At 48.5% G+C, this 12,861-nt stretch overlaps 1 protein-coding gene across 1 annotated transcript in view; it reads left to right on the top strand.

Moving 5' to 3' along the window:
- CSMD2 (CUB and Sushi multiple domains 2) overlaps positions 1 to 11,035 on the top strand; it is a 263,376-nt gene extending 252,341 nt beyond the window's left edge. The window contains exons 64-71 of the mRNA XM_066564613.1: positions 247 to 426; positions 1,671 to 1,736; positions 3,047 to 3,208; positions 4,291 to 4,403; positions 5,021 to 5,108; positions 5,889 to 6,027; positions 7,017 to 7,191; positions 8,294 to 11,035. Coding sequence (XP_066420710.1) covers positions 247 to 426; positions 1,671 to 1,736; positions 3,047 to 3,208; positions 4,291 to 4,403; positions 5,021 to 5,108; positions 5,889 to 6,027; positions 7,017 to 7,176 — 908 coding nt within the window. The 3' untranslated portion in view covers positions 7,177 to 7,191; positions 8,294 to 11,035. The remainder of the gene's footprint in view (positions 1 to 246; positions 427 to 1,670; positions 1,737 to 3,046; positions 3,209 to 4,290; positions 4,404 to 5,020; positions 5,109 to 5,888; positions 6,028 to 7,016; positions 7,192 to 8,293) is intronic.
- Positions 11,036 to 12,861: the final 1,826 nt, after the last annotated feature.

The raw sequence follows: 12,861 nt of genomic DNA, 5'->3' as shown, positions 1-12,861 counted from the left end.
GTCTTTTTCCCTTAAAAATGGGGGTGGCCAATCCTGATTTTCAGCTCATCAGCTGGAGCCTGGTTCAGCTTTAGCCAGGAAGAGAAGCACAGCATGGGAAACTCTTCCAACTGGGAAAAATCCCTGTGAGCTGTGGTGTGGAAACTCTTCCAGGAGGGTTCCCCTGTTGCTGTCACAGTGTCACTTTTCACCCTCCCCGTGCCCACCTGGCTGGTTTCTCTCACCTGTTTTCCCTGTCCTCTCCAGCCCACCACTGCAAGCAGCCCGAGACCCCATCCCATGCCAACGTGGGTGCCCTGGACCTGCCCTCCCTGGGTTACACCTTGATCTACTCCTGCCAGAGCGGCTTCTACCTCACCGGGGGCTCCGAGCACCGCACCTGCAAAGCCGACGGCAGCTGGACAGGGAAGCCCCCCATCTGCCTGGGTGAGGGGCTGGCAGCACCAGCTGGGCTCTGAGACCCTCCCCAGGCTCTCAGGTTGTGGAGATTGGGCCTTGAGGTCCTTCAAAGGTGGTTTTCAACCTGCAGATAAACCCAAGATTCGGTTCTGGTGTCAGAACTCCAAGGAAGGAGGGGGAGGTTTTTTCAGCCTTGATTTTGTTCCCTTAAAAGTTGTGGGATGGCCCAGCCTGATTTTCACTCGGTGGGAGGGTCTCCATCATTGGTCTCCACAGCAGAATCCCAGAACTTGGTTGGAAAAGGCCTTTGAGGTCATCGAGTCCAACCTGTGACCCAACACTCAGGTGCCACCTCCTGTTTTTCCTTGAAGAGCCACTTGGGGATCTTCTGGGGAGCTTTTGGGTCTAGAAGCACCTGCACAGGACAAAAATTGTTTATCTCCCCCGCATCTTACCTGCCACAGAGTCTTGGATGAGGAACAGATGAGGAACATGGTCTGATCCATGGAAATGGAGCCCTGTGGCTCTCCTGGAGCCAGGGTCACTCTGGATACTTGGGATTGGAGCAGAGGGAAAGGCAGGACAGGCTGGGGACAGTGGCTGAAAGCTGGAGAGGGACCTGGGGGTGCTGAGGGACAGCAGCTGGACATGAGCCAGGGGTGCCATGGTGGTGTGGCACCTGGCTGGGTCAGGGAGAGACCAGCAGGAGCAGGAAAGGGATTGTCCCCTGTCCTGGGCACTGGTGAGGGACACCCCAAGTGCTGTGTCCAGTTCTGGGCACCTCCATTTGGGACATGGAGGGGCTGGAGAGTGTCCAGGGAAAGGAACAGAGCTGGAAAACTCCTGATGGAGCTGAGAGGGCTCAGCCTGGAGAAGAGGGGGCTCAGGGGGGACCTTGTGGCTCTGCACAACTCCTGACAGGAGAGGACAGCCGGGGGGATTGGACTCTGCTCCCAGGGAACAGGGACAGGAGCAGAGGGAACGGCCTCAGGCTGGCCAGGGCAGTTTGGGGTAGGATTTTAGGGAAAATTGGTGGAAAATTGGGAAAAACGGTGGTCAGGCCTTGGCAGGGGCTGCCCAGAGAGGTCTGGAGCTCCCAAGGAAAGCCTGGACGTGGCACTCAGAGCTCTGGGCTGGGTGACAAGCTGGGCATCGGGCACAGCTTGGCCTCTGTGACCTTGGAGGGCTTTTCCAGCCCCGGGAGCTCTGGGGTGGGCAGTGCCAGGCCCCACCATGCAGTACTGACCAGCTGTGCTTTGTCCCTGTCCCAGCTGACGTCCGGCCCAGCGGGCGGCCCGTGGGCACTGCGCGGGAGCCGCCGCTCGCCAAGGCCTCAGGTGAGGCTCGGGGGGGCTCCTGCCCATGGGCACAGCCCTGGCACCCCTCAGATCCCCCTCCTGCATCCCTTCCTCTGTGTGAAAAACCTCTGTCACTTGTTTTAAAATTGTATTATTATTATTATTATTATTATTATTATTATTATTATTATTATTATTATTATTACTATTATTACTATTATTACTGTTACTATTATTATTATTATATTGTTTTATTATTATTTTATTACTAATAAACTTTTAATAGTAATAAAATGGTTATAAAAATAGTAATACAATTAGAGTAATAATAATTTGGACAATTTGGATTAGGACAATATAAGACAATAAAAACAAAGAGTTACAGACAGTCCAGGTACCTCTTTCTGGGCAGCATAAGCCCAAAAAAGGCCCCACGTTAACAGAGGATTAACCCTTAAAAACAACAGCCTGTTGCATATTCATACACCTCATCCATGATGCAGAAATTCCATTCAAACACAGGATTCTGTCTGGGCAGTGTCAGCTTCTTCCTCTGAATCCTAACAGAACCTTCGAGGTGGGAAGAATTTTGTTTCTTTTGATAATGGGGCAATAAATTCTTTTTCTTTGAAAGATTCAGGTGTCCTGTGGCCGCTATCTCACTGCAAGTCCTTTCTTCAAAAAAGCATCCTACATAGCATCATTTCTATTTTAACATTTTTTATAACCCAAAACTATATTTAACACAGTACTTAAGAGAACTAATACAGCATCACTTTCTAGCACAACACATATAATATTCATTTGAATATTTGCAAAAAGCCAATCATAAAATACATGCATTTTTCACACTCTGAAACTGCCACATGCCCCCATCCTATTCCATGGAGAACAAACAGGATCCTTACAGGAGCTGGACACCAACACCCACTGCCCTCCCCACAGCATTCCAGCCCTTCCAGGATTTTGTGCATTTGACCTTTTTTATTTGAATTTTCCCTAATAAGTTTATTTCCTCAAGTTTACTTGAACTTTTCCTAATAAATTATTTTGGGGGTTAGTTCGTTTTTAAAATTCCCTTGTGTTTTTGGTCCCAACAGCCAAACTGAAGTCACTGGTTTTGGCTTTGTCCCCCATGGTGATGGCTCAGAGCGGCTGGGATTTAAGATACTTAAAACACAAAATATTTTTGAAATATTAAATCTTTTAAACAATCTATTTTCAGTGAATCCAAAGAAAGCAGAAATCTTGCTCTGTTTTATATTTTCCCCCCTTGAAAAAAAACGGAAATGCTGCTGGGTAATTTTTTTTAATTTTTTTTTTACATCTCCCCACTGCTGCAATTCCAGTGCCTGCGGACGTGTTTGCAAGGAATTCCCTGTGGAAAGGCTCCTATGAGTACATGGGGAAGAAGCAGCCAGCCATGCTCTCTGTCACCAGCTTTGACCCTGCCACCAGCAAGGTCAACGCCACCTTGATCGACCACAGCGGGGTGGAGCTCCAGGTGTCAGGTGAGGGACACGGCGTGGCCTTTGGGAGGGGGTGGCACTGGCACTGCCAGGGCAGGGACTGTCCCCTGTGCTGGGACGTTGTGGTAAAAGCCCATTCTTGACTGGACAGGTCATATTTTACAGGATTATCAGAAGGTACCGTGTCAAATCTTACTGGTGGACAATACGTTCACACTTAATTTGTGGGTCGGTGCACGGTGTTTTGCACATTTGTCAAACTTCTGTATTTTTAGTTAGTTTGCACAGTTTTTCTACTGATTCTCATGAGACAGATCTTATTGTTTATACTGGTGCACTCGTTTTTCACTCTAGGAATAGATTTTAGTGTTAATGAATCTTTCATACCAAGATTGTTTTCTCATGGGAACTTGCAGCCATTAATTTAGGCCTGATTTTATGAGGCCTCTCTTTTATAATTTCTCTTCCTGTCTGCAACACTGGGACACCTCTAGGGCTGTGTCCAGTTCTGGTCACTCCTGACCAGAGGGACGTTGAGGGGCTGGAGTGTGTCCAGAGAAGGGAATGGAGCTGGAAAAGGATCTGGAGAACTCCTGATGGGGCTCAGGGAGCTCCCCACAACTCCCTGACAGGAGAGGGGTCAGGCTCTGCTCCCAGCATGAGACAGCCTCAGTCTGTGCCAGGTTGGATTTTAGGGAATATTTCTCCATGGAAAGACCTTGGAGCTGCCCAGGGAAGTTTGGAGTGCCCATCCCTGGAGGTGTCCAAGGTCGAACTTGGAGCTTTTTGGCAAAAAACATGAAATTATGTGAGCTGGACTTTGATGATCCTCGGAGGTCCCTTCCAGCTCATGATTCTGAGTGTTCCATGTCCCTGCCCTCCTGGAGCACCAGGCTCTTCCTGATCCAGCAGCAGAACCTGAATATTAATTAAATATTAATTAAATATTGAGTTGAATCCTTTCCCTTGTGGAAAATACCTTCAATATCCTGGGCTGTGTTTCCCAGTGCATCCCAATGCCAGGGCTGGTGTCCACTCAAATCCTGACGTGGTTTCTCTGCTCTCCCACTCAATTATTTCCAACCAGAGTGATCCAGAGCTGACAAAAATCCCTTCTTTTCCAGGGATTTACAAGAAGGAAGATGTGCACCTGCTGCTCCAGGTGTACCAGATCATGGGACCACTGGAGATCTTTGCCAACAAGTTCAGGAATGACAAATGGGCTCTGGATGGACACGTGAGTGCACAAAATCCACCCTCCCTTGGCTGTGCCAGCCTGGATTTCCCTTCCCTGGGGCTGAGGGATAATTCCCAGAGCTGGGAGGGGACATGTGGCACTTCTCCAGCAGGTGACAGCTCCTCCTGCAGCTGGGGGTTGGTTTTGTTGCCTTGGGGTTTGGAATCCATCACCTCCCAGATAATGCTGGGGGAGAAACCAACAGGATTCGTCCCTCGTGGATGTTTTACATCTGCTCAACATCTTGCTGGAAAAGCTGATTTTCCCTGCTGGAGCCAACTCTTCACCCTTTACCTGTGTCTGGGAGTTTCCCAAGCCCTTTAGGGATCCAAGGTAGCTTGGAAAAAATGTGGATCCAACTGACCTATGGCCACTTTTTCCCCCTCTCCCTCTGGAATCAGCAATGTCCTCTCCAGCTCATCACAAACAAGATTTTTTTAGCTTCCCTTCCTTCAAGACAGGAGAATTTTCAGCCGTTGAGCGGTGAAACTCCTTAAAAAATGCCAGGGTTTTCTGGGGAATTGCTTCAAATTAATGCACTTGGGAGGAGCTGGGATGAGCTGGGTGTTAAATCCAGGGAAAAGTTGGGTAAATCCATTGATTTCCACTCTCCACAGGTCTCGTCAGAGTCCTCGAGCGGCACCTTCGTGTACCAGGGCTTTGTGCGTGGCAAAGGCTTCGGGCAGTTTGGCCTCCAGAGACTTGGTAAAATTCCTTGGATTTGCACTTTTCTCCTCGATTCCAGAAGCTCCATTTTGGCCTGGTTGGGGGTTTCCAGGCAGGGAATTTTTCTCCAACCCCTGGCTTGAATTTTCTGCGCTTTCCGAGTTCTGCTGAACTTGGTGTGAGGTTTGTGGGAGACAAACAGCACAAAACAAACAGCACAAGAATAAAATTTGTAATTTGGGAGCAAAATGAGGGATAACCAGGCTGCTGTCCAAAGGCAGGGAGAGTTTGGAAGCACAAACAGCACCTGGATGTATTTATTTCCAAATTCCCAGATCCCTGCCAAGCCCAAATCCCATTCCCACCACAGCAAGTGTCTCCATCAGAAATCACAGAGGCTCTTGGGAGCTTAAACCCCCCAAAGTTTAAGCTCCTAAATACCTCTTAAAGCATGGTTTGAGCTCTTTAATCCCTCAGGATTGCTGGAATCTCGTCACCTTTATGGATGCTCATTATTGCAGCGTTTCGGAGTCTCCTTAAAGCCCAACTTCATGCATCCAAGTTGGACCTTTTTGGCAAAATAAATCAATTTATATCTCTCTTCAATTGAAGATGTAAATAAATTATGAGACCTAATAGGCTGGATCTCCATCCTTGCACATCCATTTTTAAATTCCATTTTCCAGCACCCCTTCACTCATTTTGCTGCTGGTGCCACCTGTACTTTGAGCCAAGCCCTTTTTCCCCAGCAGGGGTTTGGAAATGTGGGAAATGTGAAAGGAAAACGAAGGAAATGTGTTCCTTTCTGCTGTGTTCCAGACATCAGCATGATGGAAAATGATCCTGAATCCATAGGCCACCACTTTGCATCCAACAGCAGCTCCGTGGCAGCCGCCATCCTTGTGCCTTTCATCGCCCTGATTATTGCAGGGTTTGTGCTTTATCTCTACAAACACAGGTGGGTTTGGGGCAAGAATTCCAAAACCTGAAAGAAATTCAGGGAGTTGAGAGAAATATCAGAGAGCTGGGCTTAAAATCCTCCCCTTAGGGCTGGTTTAATTCAGGAGATGGGGCAAAAACAGAAGGTTTGAGAGATTATTGCAGGGTTTGTGATTTATCTCTGCAAACACGGGTGGGTTTGGGGCAAGAATTCCAAAAGGTGAAAGAAATGTAGAGATTTGAGAGAAATATCAGTGAGCTGGGCTTAAAATCCCACTTTTAGGGTTGGTTTGATTCAGGAGATGGGACAGCAACAAAGAGGGTTTGGGAAATTGGGAGAGTAATTCCAAAAGGTAAAAGAAATTCAGGGATTTGAGAGAAATATCAGTGAGCTGGGCTTAAAATCCCCCTTTTAGGGTTGGTTTAATTTAGGAGATGGGAAAATAAAATATGGCAGGATGGCAATTTGGGAGAGGAGAGGAGAGCAAGGAGGGTTTTTCTGGCCATTAATGGGATTTGTGACCACATTTAGGAGGATAAAAAGCAAATCCCCCCCCTCCTCCTCATGGCTTTGAATGTGGTGTAAATTCAGTTTTGCTCCTGATCAATGCTGCAAACCCCCAGATGGATTTTCCTGCCCCATCCCCACAGGTTTCCCCTGTCAGTGCCCTGCCTCAGGTCTGTCACCTTGTCATCTTGATTTCGTAAGATTTTCCAAGCCTTCTGATGTTGACATTCTTGTAACAAACTTCCTCACACGCTTTCTGTAAATAACTCATTGTTTTGCATTCTTTTATGGAGGAGGAGAAATCTGATGGGCTGTTGGTGTGCCCGGTGTCATCGGAGAGGTGGCACTGTCACCCTCCAACCCACTGTCACTCTTGGAAACCTATAAACGTTAGAGTCAGAAAATAAACTTCCCTTTTTTTTTCACCTTGAGAACAGCGTTGCGCGTTCCGTGCCCTGTAGTGACATCACCCGCGTGGCTTTTGTCCCCCAATCCCACAGGAGGAGACCCAAAGTCCCGTTCAACGGCTACGCCGGCCACGAGAACACCAACGTGAGGGGCACCTTCGAGAACCCCATGTACGACAGGAACCTGCAGCCCTCAGACATCATGGCGGGCGAGGCCGAGTTCACAGTGAGCACGGTGTGCACGGCCGTATAGCGCCGTCCCCGCACGGTGAGTGCGACACGGCCACCGCCGCGGCCACCGGCCTGCCCTCGGGGCTGTGGGGCCTGGGATGAGGGCAGGGGGAAGGGTTTGGGGTCATGGGGTGTGTGGGGAGGTGGAAGGGTTCTCTTGGGATCATGGAATGAGGAGAGGTGGAAGGGTTTGGGGTCATGGAATGAGGGGAGGTGGAAGGGTTCTCATGGGATCGTGGAATGTGGGGATTTGGAAGGGTTTGGGATCGTGGAATGTGGGGATTTGGAAGGGTTTGGGGTCGTGGAGTGTGGAGAGGTGGAAGGGTTCTCTTGGGATCATGGAATGTGGGGATTTGGAAGGGTCTGGGATCATGGGGTGTGTGGGGAGTTGGAAGGGTTTGGGGTCATGGAATGAGGGGAGTTGGAAGGGTTCTCTTGGGATCATGGAATGTGGGGAGTTGGAAGGGTCTGGGATCATGGAATGTGGGGAGTTGGAAGGGTCTGGGATCATGGAGTGCAGGGAGTTGGAAGGGTTCTCTTGGGATCATGGAATGTGGGGAGTTGGAAGGGTTTGGGGTCATGGAGTGTGTGGGGAGTTGGATCATGGAGTGTGGGGAGGTGGAAGGGTCTCCATGGGATCATGGATTGAGTTGGAATGGTTTGGGATGGTGGAGTGTGTGGGGAGTTGGAAGGGTTCTCTTGGGATCATGGAACATGGGGAGTTGGAAGGGTTCTCATGGGAATCTTCATGGGATCATGGAATGCATGGAGTTGGAAGGGTTCTCTTGGGATCATGGAATGTGTGCAGCTGGAAGGGCTCTCATGGGATCATGAAGTGCAGGGAGCTGGAAGGGTTTGGGATCATGGAATGCAATGAGTTGGAAGGGTTCCCGTGGGATCATGGAATGTGGGGAGCTGGAAGGGTTTGGGATCATGGAATGTGTGGGGAGTTGGAAGGGTTCCCGTGGGATCGTGGAATGAGGGGATTTGGAAAGGTTTGAGATCATGGAATGCAGGGAGTTGGAAGGGTTCTCATGGGATCAGGGAATGCAGGGAGTAATCCACCTGGAACACTCCAATTTCCGGGTACCCCTTCCCCAGAATTCCCACGTGCCATGACCAACCCCTTGCTTCCCCAGATTCCCGTGGCCGGTGTCCAGCGTGGACGCCTGTCCCACCTCACCATCCATCCATCCCCTCCCCTCCTCCCTGCTCCCTGCTCCTGCCGAGGCCGTGGGGAAGCTGCTGCACCTCCCTGGAATTCCCGAGGGGCTGCTGGATCCACCTCCAACCTCCATCCTGCTGGATCTCCAAGCCAAAGGTTCTGCCCCGGCCCCGCTCCCAGACCTCGGGAAGGCCTGGTGGTGGGAAGGCTTTCCCCAGCTGCTCCTGGAAGGAGCTTCCCAAACTTTGGGAAGAGCTTGGGCGACAAAGAGGTTGTGCACAAGGTGCTGGATTCCGTGGAAAACACCTGCATGGGACAGGATGAGGATTTGTGTGTCTGGGTTTTGGTTTCTGGGTTATTTTTTCGTTGGATTTTCTACCCCCGGGCTTGAGCAGAGGAAAGGTTTTCAAAGGGGAGCTTTCCAAACCTTGGGAAGCTTTTCCCCTCTTCCCTGTGTTTGGTTTTCCTTTGGGCATTCCTGGCTGGATTTACAGAAAACACCTGGATGGTACAGGATGAGGATTTGGGGTTTCTATATTTTGGCTTCTGGTTCATTTCTTGGTTGGGTTTTTTTACCCCAGGGCTTGAGCAGAGGAAGGGTTTTCAAATGGGGCCTTTCCAAGCAAAACTTGGGAAGCTTTTCCCCTCTTCCCTGTGTTTTGCTTTCCTTTGGGCATTCCTGACTGGATTTATGGATAACACCTGGATGGGACCAGAGGAGGATTTGGGGTTTCTGCATTTGGGTCTCTGGGTTATTTCTCGGTTGGATTTTCTATCCCAGGAAGAGTTTTCCAAATGGGACCTTCCCAAAAGCTTCCCTCTTCCCTGTGTTTGATTTTCCTTTGGGCATTCCTGGCTGGGTTTTTCCTGCCTCGTGTTCCCCCTGATTTGAGCTGGGCCCAAATCCCTGATCAGGAATTCACTGCCAGACGATTCCTGAAGGGACAGGAATATCCAAAGGGACAAAAATCCTCTCTGAAAAGAACTCAACACTAATTCCCCCAAAAGCTTCCCAAATCCTTTGCCCTTTCCAAACTGATCCTCCAAAGGGCAATGCCAGAGGAGTTTTAATTCCCATCCTGAGCTGTTCCTTTTATTTCCCAGGGGCACTGAGGTTTCCCGGGATTTTGTGGGAGCAGGGAAGGCTCTCGATCCTTATGATCCAAAGTTTGCTTGGAGTCACTTTTTTTAGGATCAGGGGAGGCAGAAGTGCCATTCCCAGGTCACTGAGTCCAGGAGACTCCAAGGAAAATCAGGATGAACCCTTTGGAATGGGGTTTTCCATCCATGCTCCCATTCCAGCGTGGATTTTCTCCTCCCTGAAGCTCTGCCTGGGATAATCTGGGAATTTTTGTTGGTTATCCTTGATTTTCTGGGTGTAAATACATCAGTATTTTATTTTTTGTTACTCCTGGCTCTCCCACAGGGGACCAGAATTCCCAGCCTGCCAAAATATGCCACCTGTGCTCCCAAAAATGCCACTTCTGCTCCCAAAAATCTCACCAAGGTGCTCTGATTTCTCCCTGGGAAGTGGGAGCCGGATCCTGAGCCCCGATCCAGCGTGGGCAGGGGTCGGGGAGATGTTCCCAGATGGATTTGGGGAGGATCCCAGGGTGGAATTCCATGGGCAGATGGATTGGGGGGGTGTCAATCCCAGCAGGACTCCAAGGGAATATTCCCCTCTTCCCTTGTCCCCCCTCCATCCTCCCAGGGCTGGAACAAGGCTGGGAGAGCCCCTTGGAATCCTTGGATCCCACCCTGCCTATCCCTGATCTTTTCCAAGCTCAATTATCCCTAAAAACCCCAGAGCCCAACCCAAACCCCTGCCACGTCCCAGTCCCAGTTCCAGGGCCCAAAATTCCAGCAATCCCTGGAAGCAGAGCTTGGATCCTTCCAGGTTCTTCTCCAAATTCCAGGCAATCCTCCCCTGGCTGCTCCACACCTGGCTCCCACTGATTCCATGGAAAATCCAGGAGAAACCCACGTCCAGGAGTGCAAAATAAATCAAAAATATTTTATAACCACCCAGGCAGGGAGAAGAGGGAGCTCGACTTTAATGGAATTTGCTGCTTTGGATCCATGAATTCCCTTTTCCTGCTGTTGCCCAGGGAGCCAAGGAAGTGGGAAAAGGGGTTTAATCCCATTTTTTTGCAAGCTGGCTGAGATCTGCTCCATGCCATTCTCCATCCTTGTGCCCAGAGGACTTGCATATGGTAAAAAAAAAAAAATTATGGGAAAAAATGAAAATAAAAGGGAAAAAAATGAAGAAAAAAAGGGAAAAAAATGAAGAAAAAAAAAGGGAAAAAATGAGAAAAATTATAAAAAACCACAAAAAAAGCTCAAATCCCTCTTTTGTACAGAGATATATTTTTATTAATTAAAAGTTTGTACAGCTAAAAAATAAATAAAAAAAACAAAATGTAATTTTTTTTTTCATTGTCGTAGGGAAAAACAAGAACAAAAAAAAGTAGTGGAAAAAAAAATCAGCTTTTTTTTGTAAATGTAATAAAGTGTATAAATGGTTTCCATAAAAATGTACATATGGAATCTCTCCATGCCCCTGGCTTGTCTGCAGAATTCCCAGTTAATTTATCTGTCTCTGTATATGAGGCTTTTCCGTGTGTTCCCAGCGTTCCCTGCGGAATTTCAAAGCTATTTTCGATTTTGGACTTCCAAATAATAAAAAATCTCGATTTTTGCATTGCTTTTTCTTACAGCCCCCTGGTGTTTTTTTTTTTCCTTTTCTTTCTTTTGGGTTTGTTTTCTTTTTGGGTTTTTTTTGTTTGTTTGTTTGTTTGGGGTTTTTTTTTGTTTTGGGAGGGTTTTTTGGGTGTTTCTTTATTTTTGCGTGTGTGTTTTTGGGGGGGTTTTTTAGGGTTTTGAGGGTTTTTTTGTGAGGGTATGTGTGAATTCCAAAAGGTTTATCCCGGGATTTTCTGGATGTGCACACACCACTCGTGCAGGGATGGAAATTCCCGACTTTTCCATCACATCCCAGTTTCAGGAAGGGGGAAAATCCGAGCGAATTGGGTGGATTTGGATGAATGGATTTGGCTTTTCCAGCAGGATTTTATCAGCAATATCCCATGGGAAGGGAGAACGAGACCCTTCCCGCTTCCCAACCCCCGCATTCCTGCTCCAGGAGCCCCAATTTGCCTTAATGAGGTTTTAATTAACGCCTCCTCTCTCTCGCCGCGCCCGGTGATTGGCAGGAATTAACTCGGGATCGAGGAAATTTGGGATGAAAAAGGCCCTGGAGGGATCTTTGATGTCCCGAGGCTGCTCCCGTCTGGATTTGATGCTCCCTTGCCTTTTATTTGGCTTTTCCCGCTCCCAGACGCTTCATCCTTGGATTTATCCTTGGATTTATCCTTGGATTTGTTCCCTCCTTGGCTTGGTTTATCCAAAATAAAGGCAGGTGAGGGAGCTGAGGTTTTTTGGGATGGGATGGGATGGGATGGGATGGGATGGGATGGGATGGGATGGGATGGGATGAGTTCCTTGGGATTCTGGGGCAGCAGAAGGGATCCTGCTGGATTTCCATGGATTCACGGGGAGGGAAGAGGATCCAAAACACCTTCGGAGCTTCCCAGAGGAGCTGGGGCTGCCCCATCCCTGGAATGTCTGAGCTTGGAGCAGCCTGGGACAGTGGGAGCTGTCCCTGGCCATGGAATTTTGGGTGGAATGGGATCATCCTTAAGGTTCCTTCCAACCCAAACCATTCCAGGATTCTTCCTGCTTCCAATTCCCAAAATTTCCCTCGGTATTTGGGGTTTAATCCCTGACCCAGGCTCAGCTTTTGGGTGTTCTTCAGGAGAGAATTCCTCATTTCCCAAGCATTTTTTAGCCACCAAGTTCCAGCCCTGGAATCTCCTCCAAAACAGGGATTTGGTGCTTTTCCAAAGCTTTCCCAACACCTCTGCCAGCATTCCCTGGAATGAAAGATCCCAAAAATCCCCACAGATCTTCCAGTGGCTGCTGATTGAGGGAGAGACCAGCAGGGAAACTGGAAGGAGCTGGAGCATCCACTGGGAATATTTTGGGGAAAAAAAAACATTGGGAGAGAGAGCTGGAGGAACTGGAGCTGCCACTGGGAATCTTTTGGGGGAAAAAACAGGAAAGGACCATCAGGGAAACTGAGGATTTCTTCAGGAAAATCCCATGGGATTCCTCAGAGGGATCCCTGCCCTGATGGCAGGAGTTGGCTGATCCCAAAAAAAAAAAAAAAAAATCTGGGAGATATTTTTAATTAGGATTTTCTTCTTTGAAAATGAATCCCCCTGAGTTCGATTCCTTCCATCTGCCAGCCTGGAATATTCCAAGCTCCAGTAAAAACAAGTGGGAAACTCCCCGTGAGGAGAGTGGAAGTGCAGGAGGGACGGAAAAGATGGAATCATTGCCTTGTCCCACCTGGGATTTATAAAATAAACTATAAATTAAATATCTCTTTAATTAAATGTCACTTTAAAGATCACCTTAACTCAGCCTGAGGATGGAGGGATAAGGGGGTGTCAGGAATAATAATAACAATAATTCCACATC

Source organism: Molothrus aeneus, chromosome 23 (assembly GCF_037042795.1).
Source record: "Molothrus aeneus isolate 106 chromosome 23, BPBGC_Maene_1.0, whole genome shotgun sequence".
NCBI lineage: Eukaryota > Metazoa > Chordata > Aves > Passeriformes > Icteridae > Molothrus > Molothrus aeneus.
The sequence above is the reverse complement of the archived record's forward strand: the minus strand, read 5'-3'. Positions and strand labels throughout refer to the sequence as shown.